General features: G+C 37.8%; 1 protein-coding gene across 1 annotated transcript; it reads left to right on the forward strand.

Moving 5' to 3' along the window:
* The first annotated feature begins 962 nt into the window (after positions 1-962).
* Positions 963-3,525, forward strand: LOC122601115 (pentatricopeptide repeat-containing protein At4g30700). Its single transcript, XM_043773887.1, has one exon. It carries the CDS (start codon positions 988-990, stop codon positions 3,355-3,357), a length of 2,370 nt encoding a protein of 789 aa, XP_043629822.1. The 5' UTR covers positions 963-987; the 3' UTR covers positions 3,358-3,525.
* The last annotated feature ends 9,930 nt before the right edge of the window (positions 3,526-13,455 follow it).

The raw sequence follows: 13,455 nt of genomic DNA on the forward strand, positions 1-13,455 counted from the left end.
ACTAAAAAAATAGAGTTTTATAATATTTGTGGAGTTGTCATGACCACCTTTGGCCACCACATAGCTACGTCACCGACGCTCATGCTTGTGGCCTTAAATGTCATTCGTGTGCCATCTTGGGACGTACCCACTGAGAAGCACTTATCGGCATCCAATGTTTTAAATACCGGTAAATACCGGCCGGTATTACCGGTACCGGAGACCACACCGGTATTTTAAGTCCGGTATTTTTCCGGTAATTTCACTATTCAATACCGGCCGGTATTTCCGGTATTTTCCGGTATTACCATACCGGTATTTCCGGTATTTTCAAAAAATAAATTTTGATTTTTTAAAAAAATTATTTTTATGATACTTTAATGTTATTTTTTGTTATTTGTGAACTTTAAAACCTATATTTTGTTATGAAATACATATTTGGTATTATTTTTTAGTATTTATAATTGTATTCTGACTATATATTTTTGTTAAATTGTAACAAGTTTTGTAAGATTTTTACACAAAATAATATAATAAATTAAAAATAGTCGTACCGACCGGTATTTCCGGTATTACCGATAATACCGGTAATACGGATAATACCGGTAATACCGAAAAAATTTTCCACGCCGGTATAACTATAATACCGGTTTTTAAAACATTGTCGGCATCACATTCAGACTTGCTCTTGCTAGCATACGGTGCAGTCTTTGACATCCTCATAGTATGGAGGCTTCAAAAAGTCTATGATTGTAACTGGGTGCCTGGGTCGATTATGGATTGTAATTTTTGGAGCTCCTTGCTAGTTGTTTTAACGAAAGCTTTTTGTTTAAAAAAAACGAGTTAGGCACTGCAACTTGCGCATCCATCATTTTCCCTAATCATCAAACAATTACAGTTACACTTTATACACCTCCGTATAAATAATCTCTCATTTATATATCATAAAAATAAAAAATCTATTTTCTCCCCCGCCAAAATTCAAAAAAGAAAAAAAAACCCAACCAAATGATCTCCAAATTAGGCATAAGACCACACCGCGATCGAAACTTTTTTCTAAAGCTAATTTCCAAAGCCACAACCCACTCTCAATTCCAACAAACCCACGCCCAAATCATCCAAAACTCTCTCCATTCCGATTTAGCCACCGTCACGAAACTCGTTCAAAAACTCTCCGATTTCGGTTTCATTTCCTACTCTTCTCAAATTTGTTCCACTTTTCCAAACCCAGATCTTTTTCTTTACAATGTCATCATCAGATCATACTCTATCAACAACCAGCATTTTAATTCCCTTTCTGTTTATCGCAAATTACGCGAAAATCTTGACCTTAAACCGGATAGTTTTACTTATTCTTTCGTTATTTCAGCCGCGTCGAAACTAAAGTTTAAAAATTTGGGTTTAATGCTTCATGGGCAAGCTATAGTTAGCGGGGTTGGGCTGGAATTGTTTGTTGGGTCTTCTATTGTTGATATGTATTTAAATTTTGGGGATTTGGGTTATGCATATAAGGTGTTTGATAAAATGTCTCAACGAGATACGGTTTTGTGTAACACTTTGATATCTGGGTGTGTTAAAAACGGGTGTTTTGATGAAGCGGTTTTGGTGTTTAAAGATATGGTTTTGAATGGGGTTGGATTTGATTCGACTAGTTTTGCTGCTGTGATTACTGCGGCTGTTGATTTGAATGATTTGAAATTGGGAATGGCGATTCAGGGTTTGTCGGTAAAGTTTGGGTTTTATTCAGATGTTCATGTGGTTACCGGTTTTATATCGTTGTATGCTAAATGTGGGGACATGTTGACCGCGAAGTGGTTGTTTCAGCAGATTGAAAAAGCGGATGTGATTGCTTATAATGCTATGATTTCCGGATTTAGCTGCAATGGAGAGATGGAAAATGCTGTTGGTCTTTTTACTGAACTGCTTGTTTTGCAAAAGAGAGTTAGTTCGAGTACTATAGTTGGTTTGATTCCCGTGTTATATCCGTTTGATTATTCGAGTCTAATGAGCACAATCCATAGTTTTTGTGTGAAATCGAATTTAGTTTCTAAAACTTCGGTAGCAACTGCATTGATAACAGTCTATAGTAGACTCAATGAGATTGATTCAGCAAGAAATTTATTTGATGAAACAACAGATAAAACCCTGGCTGCGTGGAATGCTATGATTTCAGGTTATGCTCAAAATGGAGTGGTTTATAAGGCTGTTGAACTTTTCCAAGATATGAAAAAACTTAACGTACTGCCAAATCCTACGACGATAACTAGTATACTTTCAGCATGTGCTCAACTTAGTTCTTATAGTTTAGGAAAATGGGTTCATGATATAGCAACCAAGGAAAGTTTTGAGTCGAATGTTTATGTCTCAACGGCTTTGATCGATATGTATGCCAAGTGTGGTAGGATAGAAGAGGCTCGGAAAGTGTTTGACACAATGACAGAAAAGAATCCCGTTACATGGAATGCTATGATATCTGGCTATGGTCTCCACGGGCAAGCACATGAAGCACTCAAGATTTTTAACGAAATGGTGGATTCTAAAGTACCATTAAGCGGGGTTAGCTTTGTTTCTATTTTATATGCTTGTAGCCATGCCGGATTCGTAAAAGAAGGAGAAAATATTTTCAACTCAATGGTTGAAGATCACGGGTTTGAACCGTTACCAGAGCATTACGCGTGCATGGTTGACCTATATGGTCGGGCTGGAGAACTACAAAAGGCTTTGACTTTTATTAACACAATGCCCGTTGAGCCAGGTCTCCCTATCTGGGGTGCACTTCTTAGTGCTTGTAAGACTCACAAGAACACTAACACCGATATAACAAAGTTCGTATCAGCAAAAATATTTGAATTGGATCCTGAAAATGTAGGGTATCGGGTCTTACTTTCCAATATATACACTGCTGACAAGAATTATCACGAAGCTGCTTCCGTAAGGCAGGCGATCAAGAACCAAAATCGCGTAAAGGATCCTGCAGTCACTAAAATAGAGATCAATAAAACTCTACATGTATTTACATCTGGACAACAATCTCATGAACTAAAGGAAGCAATTGATGCAATGTTGGAGAAATTACTGGGAAAAATGAGAGAAGCTGGATTTCAGACAGATACAGAGATAGCATTGCATGATGTCGAAGCAGAAGAGAAGGAAATAATGGCGAAGGTTCATAGTGAGAAACTAGCGATTGCTTTTGGACTTATAAACACAGAAGAAGGTTCACAGATTACGATTTTCAAAAACCTTCGAGTCTGTACAGATTGCCATAACTTCACTAAGTTTGTATCCAAGATTACTGGAAGAGTTATTGTTGTGGGGGATGCTAATAGGTTTCATCATTTTAAAGATGGAGAATGCTCTTGTGGAGACTATTGGTGAAAGTACTATCTTCTTCAAAACAAGGGTATACTGAAACATTATTCATTTTCGCAGACTAGGAAGTTTCATCTAATTGTTTAAAAAAGGTACGTTTTCAAAAGTTTTTTTGAGCTATTTACCTCATTAATCTTGCGGTTTCTATATAGTGAAAGGAGTAGTACCATTTTGTATACCCTAATGTATATGAAACTTGAGTTTGTCAGAAAAAGCTTCGTATACTGGACTGATAATCAACTAATTTTTGTCTCTTGGTTCAATTAGAAGACGAAAAGCACTAAGCTCCCAGCATATATAGCCAGTATGTCAGCAACTTTGGCCAATGTTTGGCCAAAAAGACTGGTTATCAATTCAGTCTCAGTTGGAGGTAATCACCTTGACAGAGCAAATCTTTTTTTATTAAAGACCACTAATCTGACTTCTCCCCCCTAAAAGGAATATCCTCCATCCAACTTTACCACTAATCTGACTTCTCCTCGAAGGAAAATCCCTTATCCAACTCGCTTCGGTGCTCCTCTGTATTATTTGCCCATACCTTTACTTTAACTAATGGACCTCAAAGTAATTGCATTCACTGTCACCACATGATGAATGTGAGTACCATCCGTTGAGATACAACCCAAGGCTTAACCAATGGTACATCACAAAAATCAAGAAGTGGTTTTGCTAATCAAGTTCGCACAAAGACTAAATAGAATTAATTGCAAAACACTTTATGATATTTTTGAATAACGCTGCTTCATTTTATCCCTGACTTAATTGATGCACTTGCAGTACTTACTGCACCTTTGTTCACTCAACAACAAGACCATCTATTGATATTGAAATTACACTTCATCTCAAGTCTCAACAGATTACAGATACAACAAATCAAAGCAATGATATCCATGACACTTAAAAATCCCAAATATGCTTCCATTTAGGGGTTGCAATGTTGCATACCCAGTTACTCTACTTAGGGCTGGCATAATAGGTCACACCGAACCTGTTAAGACACGAACCTGTTAAGGTCAAACACGAACACAGCCTGTTAACTAATCGTGTCATTTTTTCCAAACACGAACACAACACCACTTGTAAGACGTGTTAACATGTATTTTATAGATTTCTTGACTAATACTTAAAAACCCCCTTGATGATACAAAAGCACTTACAAATCTCAACTAATACATAAGGATAATAATCCTTAACATTACTAAAATTCATAGACATCTTAACTAATACAAATCATATTTCAAATCATAATATCAATTCTTAGTATTTTTTTTATAAATGTATAACCTTGATAGCTGTTAACAGGTCCTAACCTAGCAAGTATGGATCTGTTAAGATACAAATCTTAAGAGGTCGTCAGGTCTTAATAGGTTTAGGTCTGTTAAGACACGAATCCTGTTAAGGTCAAACATGACCCTGTTACAGGTCGTATCGTGTTAACATGTTTCGTTTCAAAATTGCTAGCTCTTATACTACTCAGATGACTTTGAAGTTGGTGCATTTTTGCATGCAATTAATTTTACCACGTCCATTTCATATTTGACTCGGCCAGTTGAGTTATATGTTCCTTGCTTCATTCTTATGTGAGAAACCTTAGAGGTTAATGTATTGAATTGTATGAATAATGAGATTACATAAGGCCATATTTATAGGCTAATCTAAACTTGTTTACCAAGTATTACAATGATATTAGGAAACTATATATATCTAAGATATGGAAACTAATATATATTCTAATACGCCCCCTTAAGCTAAGGCCGTTGTGCGACTCTTAGCTTGGATCGCAACAGCATGAACCGATCTGAAGATAACGCCTTTGTAAAAACATCAGCAATCTGATCATGTGAAGATATGAACTTTACTGACAAATTTCCTTGAGCAACCTTCTCTCGTACAAAATGAAAATCAATTTCCACATGCATTGTGCGAGCATGAAAAACCGGATTAGCTGACAAATAAGTAGCGCCTAGATTGTCACACCACAATGTTGGAGTAGTATGTATCGGAATGCGCAATTTTTGAAGTAGAGATTGAAGCCATGTAAGTTCGGCGACAGTGTCAGCCATAGCTTTGTACTCAGCCTCTGTGGATGACCGAGATACAGTACGTTGTTTTCTAGCAGACCAAGAAACAAGATTAGATCCTAGATATATAGCAAATCCCCCCGTGGATCGACGGTCATCTGGGCAACCGGCCCAATCAGCATCAGAGTAGGCATTAATAGCATTAAAGGAGGCATCAGCATAAGCATGTAACTGAGTTGATGAGTTGCTAGAGATGCGTAATCCGTAACCGGATATCCCTTGTAAGTAACGAAGAATACACTTAACAGCGGACCAATGATTCTCAGTCGGGGAATGCATGTATTGACACACTTTGTTCACAGCAAATGCGATATCAGGCCTAGAAAGAGTAGCATACTGAAGACCCCTAACAATACTTCGGTATTTAACTGGATCCGAGAAAGCAGTGCTATCACCATTAGACAAAACCACAGATGTAGAAAGTGGAGATGGAACTGGTTTGGCATTGGACAACTTTGCGCGTTCCAATAGATCTGTAATATATAACCTGTATGTGTGATTTCCACACCCAGAAAATAGGACAGATGCCCCATGTCTTGAATGGCAAAGGCACGGCTAAGCTGATGAACAACCTGATCAAGCATCAAAGGGTTGTTACTTGTCAAAATAATATCATCAACGTACACTAGCATATATAGTACTGTACCACGAGCACAATAGATAAAAAGCGAGGGACCGGTTTTGGATCCCTTAAAACCGATGCGGTAAAGAGCCTGAGAGAGCCGATGAAACCATGCTCTCAGTGCTTGCTTTAGACCGTACAATGATTTGTGCAATAAACACACATGATTAGGTTTTGACCTGTCAACAAAACCTGGCGGTTGTTGTAGATACAATGTTTCCTTAAGATCACCATCTAAGAAAGCATTATGGACATCTAATTGTCTCAAGGGCCAATTGTTAGCTGTAGCAATAGATAAAACAACCCGGATAGTGGTAGCCTTGACAACAGGGCTAAAGGTGTCAGTGTAGTAATGCCTGGCTGTTGGTGAAATCCCTTAGCAACAAGTCTTGCTTTATAACGAGTGATAATTCCCCGTTGATCACGTTTAACTTTGTATACCCACTTGCAATCAACTACATTTTTCCTGGAACACGTGGCACTAATGACCATGTGCCGTTTCTCATGAGAGCTGAAAATTCATCCTCCATGGCTTTGCGCCAGAGAGGGTTCTTGTTAGCAATAGCAAAGGTAGCAGGTTCAGTTTCAGAAAGAGATGTAGAGGTATGATACGTAGACGGATCAAAAATTTTTGTTTTAGGCGGATTTTGGCGAAGATTTGAAGGACGTGTGTGTGTAGTGGGTTGGGATGGTGATGATGGTCTAGAGGAGGAAATAGGATCGACGAGTTGTGCAGGTTCTGATAAATGTTGTACTGGTTGGACAGGAGGAATGAGCGTAGTTGTGGGCTCAGGTGGAGAAGGTGAATCAATATTTTCAACTGACTTATTGAAAACTTGGTTGACCGTAAGAGGTGGAGATGATGGATAAGACGAGAAGTATTTGTCTGGTTTGGAGGTAGGTCTCGATGTCGAGGTGGGTTGACGAAATGGGAAGAAATATTCATTAAAGCGGACATGACGAGCAATATAGAGACGCTCAGACTCTTGGTCAAAACACCGATAACCGTGATGGGAGGTGCTATACCCCAAGAATGTGCAAGGAGTAGACCGAAAATCCATTTTGTGTGGATTATAGGGTCGTAGGTGAGGGAAACATTGACAACCAAAAACACGGAGAAAAGTGTAATCGGGTGTCCGGTTGAACAAAAACTCGAAAGGAGAGGTGTGTGCTGTGTTTGAAGAGGGCATGCGATTGATAAGGTAGACTGCAGTGTCAAAGGCAAAGTGCCGGAATTTAGATGGAACACCGGATTGAGAAAGAAGAGTGAGACCAGTTTTAACGACATGTCGGTGTCGTCTTTCAACAAGGCCATTTTGTTCACTTGTGTGAGGACAAGAGAATCTGTGGATGATGCCTAGATTTGAGAAAAAAGGAGACAATTTGCGAAATTCACCCCCTCCATCGGTTTGGACTGATTTCAGTTTTGTTTTAAATTGACGTTCTGCCATAGCAACAAATTGAGTAAATATATGATAGACATCAGATTTACGTTTCAAGGGGAAAAACCACATGTAACGTGAAAAGGCATCAACACACAACAAAAAATAAGAATGACCATCAAAAGAAGGAACGGGTGAAGGACCCCATACATCACAATAAACAAGATCAAGAATATTCGAAGCTTTATTGTGAGATAATGGTAAATGTAGTTTCGAAGACTTGCCAATATAGCAAGCAGTACAATGACTTAAAGAACTATTACTAGAAAGCGGTAACTTAAATCTAGATAACATGGAAGAAAACAATTTTGAATGAAGGTGACCCAGTCTTTGATGCCACACGTCCGGTGAGACTCGAACAGTGGTGAAGACAGATTTTTGGATTGGTTGACAACGTGGCAGACAAAAGGAGTAGAGACCTCCATTACTTGGACCAGTGAGGAGGGTAGAACGGGTGATCTTGTCCTTCACAGAAAAGAAAGTTGCGTGAAATTCAAAAAACACATTGTTGTCTAAACAAAACTTTTGAACGGAGAGAAGATTTTGTTTAATTTCAGGAACATGAAGGATATCTCGTAAAGAAAGACTTTTATTAGGTGAATAAAATGTTGAAGAGCCAATATGTAAAATAGGATGACCCTTACCACTACCAACATGAACATTGTCATCACCCAGGTACGGCTGGAATGTGTCAAAACTCGAGAGATTAGGAGTAACATGGTAATTAGAACCTGAGTTTGGAAGCCATGAAGTTGATGCAGGAGAGCGAGTATTAGCAGCATAGTTGGTCTGAGTAAAGTTAGCATACGGCTGCCGATTACGAATTGTGGAGGGGTCCCGATTTGGGCACTGAGACGGGAGATGACTGATTCCACACTTGCTACAAGTACCATATATAGTGTTTTGATTAGTTGCCCAAAAAAATGGATTTCAATTACCTCCACCGCGATTTTGGGAATTCTGATAATTGCCACGACCTCTACTATTGTTCTGATTGTTGCCTCGGTTATTGTTGGACCGATTTGTGTAAAACGTTTGAGGTGACTGGTTAAAGGATGGTTGAAGCTGAAAACCAAGACGGGATGCCAGTTGTTGAAGGGCTTCCATAGTATCATTAGGAAGCGAAGGTGAATTTCCACTAGGGCTCGAAGACTGTGGCAATGTAGTATTTGAGAAGGTTTGAGCGGGTGTTAAATCAGCCACAGATTTCTTGACCATGTAGTTAAGATCGAATAGAAGCCCGTTTAGCTCAGAGAATGCCAAGGGGGTTGGTCGGCCAAGTATGGTTGATTTGAAGTTGTTGTAATCATCGGGAAGACCTGTAATAACGTGCATTACAAGATCTTTGTCTTTTACTGGTTCGCCAATATTTGCAAGAGCATCAGCATACTCTTGTGCTCGATTAAGATAAGTAGACGTTGATTCACCGTCTTTCATCTGAAGTCGAAGGAGTTAGGACTTAAGGGTATATTCCCTAGACGAGGTTTGTCGGGCATAAGCGCGAGCAAGGGATAACCATAGTTCACGTGAAGTACCTCCTTGTACATGTTGGAACGATGCTTCAGAAACAGTAGACATAATAAGCATGCATACATGAGCATCATTAGATAGCCAAATCGGATGATTCGGGTTTGGTTGTGAAGTGGATGCAGCATCTTTTTGTTTGTCTTTTTCATCTATTGTTGGAGACGGACATGGAATTGTGCCATTTATGTACCCAAATAAACCATGTGTGGTGAAAAAAGCCTCAAGCATTGATTTCCAATATCCATAATTAGTTGGGGATAGTTTAAAGGCAAATTTGTGGGAGTTATGGATTGCTTTGTCTTGTGTGTAGATAGAAGCAAGCATCGCCATTGAAAAACTAAGTTAAATTTTCTGTTTTTTTTTGTTTTGGAAAAAAAATTAGGTTTCCGGCCACGGTCAACGGTGGTCAATGGCGGCGAAAATAAAATCCAAGTGGCGGGTTATGACCGGAATTCTTCTAGGATAACAACGGTGGTGGCGGTGTACCCTAACTCGCCGTAAATCGGCTTTAATTGCCGAATTAGTGAATTTTCCGGCGATCTATATGGCGGCGAGTGGCGGCGTGTGCGGCTTCCGGCGGTGGCGAAAATTTTGGGTTTTTTTCGGAATTTGATTCCGAGACTAATGATAGTGGAGGCGTTTTTTAATTTGAAGTTTAAAAGGGGTAATCGAAGTGGATTAGATTTAGGGTTTTTTTTTTTTATCTTCTCCGGAATTTTGGTGGTCGGATTATGGCTTTGATACCATGAGAAACCTTATAGGTTAATGTATTGAATTGTATGAATAATGAGATTACATAAGGCCATATTTATATGCTAATCTAAACTTGTTTACCAAGTATTACAATGATATTAGGAAACTATATATATCTAAGATATGGAAACTAATATATATTCTAATATTATGTCACTATAAATTTGATTACAAGTTCAAACTTGACATTGTTGAGCTATATATGTATTCGCTTATCCGTGTTAGCCTGTGCTTATTATTGGCTTTTCCGAATATAGAAATCGTAATGTTTAGAGTTAAAAGTGTACCAGTTTGTTATAATCCATGTGTCATACGAGTTCTATTCTTTGAAGTATGGTTTATTTAAAGTCAGAATCTCATACGACATGAACAAATCTGTTCACCATTTGTGTGTTTTCTTTTTGAATAATGTACCACCTACAGCTTGGCTCTCAAGTCCTCACCTTCAAACAACATTTTAGATTCAATGGGATACCTTCTCCAGTAGATTATACAAGGTATGTCTTTTTGCAACTTGTATACATAAATTTAGCATTTTATTCTTTTGAAGCACAGTGATGCTTGGTAAAGCCGTGTTTTGTATGTTGCCTAATCTTGCTACAGATCTATGATCTATATACCTGATCAAAAAACTTTCCATGCTATTTATCACAACAAAGTGTACACATAGTATAATGGCAACGGGTCGGGTATGGGCCGGGTTTAAGTAATCCCGGACCCAATTAAAAATCCCCGTCCTAAACCCGGACCTGACGGGTCACCGATTACTTACTAACTGTCAAGTAACGAGTTTCCCCACGGATAATTGGGGATCCATTAATTTATATACATATAATATATTACGTGATGGTTACAAGAGCTCTAATGTATTGATTAGCTAATGTTTTGATTAACTAAATTCGTAGTTACAAGAGGTCAGGACTTATATATAAAATTGTTGGTGACACTGCAAGTTTAGGACAGTAGCCAAACATTGGCACTTTCAATCACATTCACGCTAATAAATTCAAGAAGTATAAACATTTGTGATTAATTTTTAAATTATCAATTAGCATTTTATGCATTTAAATGCCTATTGTATATATAAAAATTAATATTATATAACTTAGTAATATATATGGATCGGGTATACGTGTTCGGGTATACAAGTCGGTATATGCAGGTTTTAATCTAAGGCCGGACCCGGACCCGGACCCGCAATAAATATAATAGCATCCCCATACCCGGCCCAAGGCCCAAAAGTGCCGGGTTTCGGATTTCCCCGTCGGGTACGGTTTTTTTTTGCCATCCCTTGTGCTTAGGTAAATTCAGGATTTTCCAACCAATGAACCATGTACATTGTACCTTAATTTTTATTGATAGCCTTGAATGAAACAAATAATGCATATAAGCCATATAAGGAGGTGGATATAAACCTAGAAAGGATGAAAGGTGTATTGAAGTCATAAAGACCATCGCTCGATTTCCGAAAAAGACCTCGGTTATATATTATCTTAAAATCAGCTCATTCATTCTTCCAGTCTGTCATCAGTTTCTATAGGTCTTCTGATGTAAGTTTGCTAGTGCCATCTAAGCGAAAGTCTATTTCTTGATCTTGGCAAATATTTGAGTGCTATGAAGAATCATCTGTGTCTTCATGGCCATACATATCCACGGTTTCGTTCTACATTCGGTCATTTTAGATTATAGTTTAGGAACATTACAATGGAAATATCTTTCAATCGCTAATTAGTACAACTGTTGTGTTTTTTAGTTGATAGGGAACTGCAAAATATGTACCAGTATCATTTAAGAACAAGTTGAATAACATTTGTTCATGTCAGGATATTCTAGCTTTATATCAGTGTTCTTTTAGTAACCAACAAGTTGAACATTAATGATCCTTTAAAAGTCTCCAGTTGAAATCACAATTAACTTTTCAGGGCTTCCAGTCCTGGCCTGAAAATCAGCAAAGTTTTTATTAATATGAAAATAATAAAGTTGGCAAGTTATATTCTTTAAGAAAACTTTACTTCGTCCTAAATATATAATTCATCTTATATTCTAGCTTGTCCAAAACTCTCTGTCACTATTAAATATGGTTAGATAAATTAATCTGATTTTCCTAAGTTGAGTTTTAAGCTTGATTATTTGCGTTTCTGTAGTTTCTACAGCAAAAAGGTGCATTCTCTAGGATTTCATGGGTTAAATGTAGGGTTATGATTTCGGTATCCCAACCCAATTATGAGAACAAAAAAATATCTATCATTCTCAACTCTTTTGGTAACGTGGGTCATTATAAAAAGTTAATGTACTGTAAGTGACAGTCGGATTATTTGAATAGTGATCTTTTTCAGGTTTCTCGATTAACAACTATTTCAAAAGGATTTTGGAAAAGGACTCGGGTTAAAGAACTTGATTCAGAATTTGATACGTTTGCATCTATGTGTCCAGTAGTTATTATACTCTTGCCATGCCTTACCAGGAAGTCAGTTCTGTAATTTCAAGTAGTATCTCGATCAAACCCGATACAAGATCAAATCCTAGAGAAAAAAAAATTCACGAAGGACACCTTTATCAATCACATAAACCTCTTTTTTCCTTAACAATCTCGACAGAGAAAGTTATCAATGATTCTGTGCAGTACCTGCAAACAAAATGAGTTGCTGATTTCCAAAGGCTTTATAAAAAACAAGTATGCTAACAATAAAAGAGATACTCTCGTTAGAATAGTTTAGTTACAGCACCACATTGAACCCGATTGAGAATGTAAGTTTCGAAGCTCGACAATGCTTGCAGAGGTGATTAGATGAAAACTATGTTCAGTAAACTCGTTGCATTCATTTTTGTAAACTCGTTGCATTCAATTTCGTCTTCGAAGTGGAAAATGATGAAGTGGGTCATGTTTTCTTTGTTGTACAAAGCTCATAAGCATTAAATCATTTACGATTCGCTCATATTGATGGTCTAAATTATTTGTAGCGTAACTGCGTAAGTGATAATTTCTTGTTGATTGTATACATGATAAAGAAACAAATACTTATTATTCAAAAGAGCACCTGCCTTATAAGCAGGAGGTTTTGGGTTCAAGATAGGAAGTCTTTCTATGAAGGTTTGACTTGGGTATACCCAGATTCAAGTCTGAGAAGGCAGGGTTTACCCCTATTGATCGTCGTGCCTTCGGGCGGATTAGTAGGGGTTTTCCCCCATTGGGTATTTGAAATAGGCATTTCTACTTCGAGGGAGCTCTCTAACGCGGACTCGATTAAGACAACGTATGTTAGACCTCCCGCTGTCGAATCGTGACACGAAGTTCTCAAGCGAAATTCACCTTTCAAAAGAGCATAATAAAGTTGTATTATGTGCCACTAAAAGCTTTTTATGATGCAAGTTCAACAAGTTTTTAATGGCAAAAAGCATTCCCTGCTATTGTGTTTTTGTTTTTAAACTACAATTATTTGTTATTAACGTGGCTTAAAAAAATGTCATTAACGGACCGGTAGAATTGAACCTTATCCCTAGATAACCCGATCAATTTGATCCCCTTCCAAGGGCAAGTTCTTATGCGTGGGGCTGTACACGAACTAAACAGTTCATGAACCGTTCGACGGGAAGTTCGTTCGTGTTCGTTAGCATAGTTAAATGAACGAACATGAACAAAGCACTCCTTCGTTTATTTACGTTCATGAACGTTCGATAA

This window comes from Erigeron canadensis, chromosome 5 (assembly GCF_010389155.1).
Source record: "Erigeron canadensis isolate Cc75 chromosome 5, C_canadensis_v1, whole genome shotgun sequence".
Classification (NCBI taxonomy): domain Eukaryota; kingdom Viridiplantae; phylum Streptophyta; class Magnoliopsida; order Asterales; family Asteraceae; genus Erigeron; species Erigeron canadensis.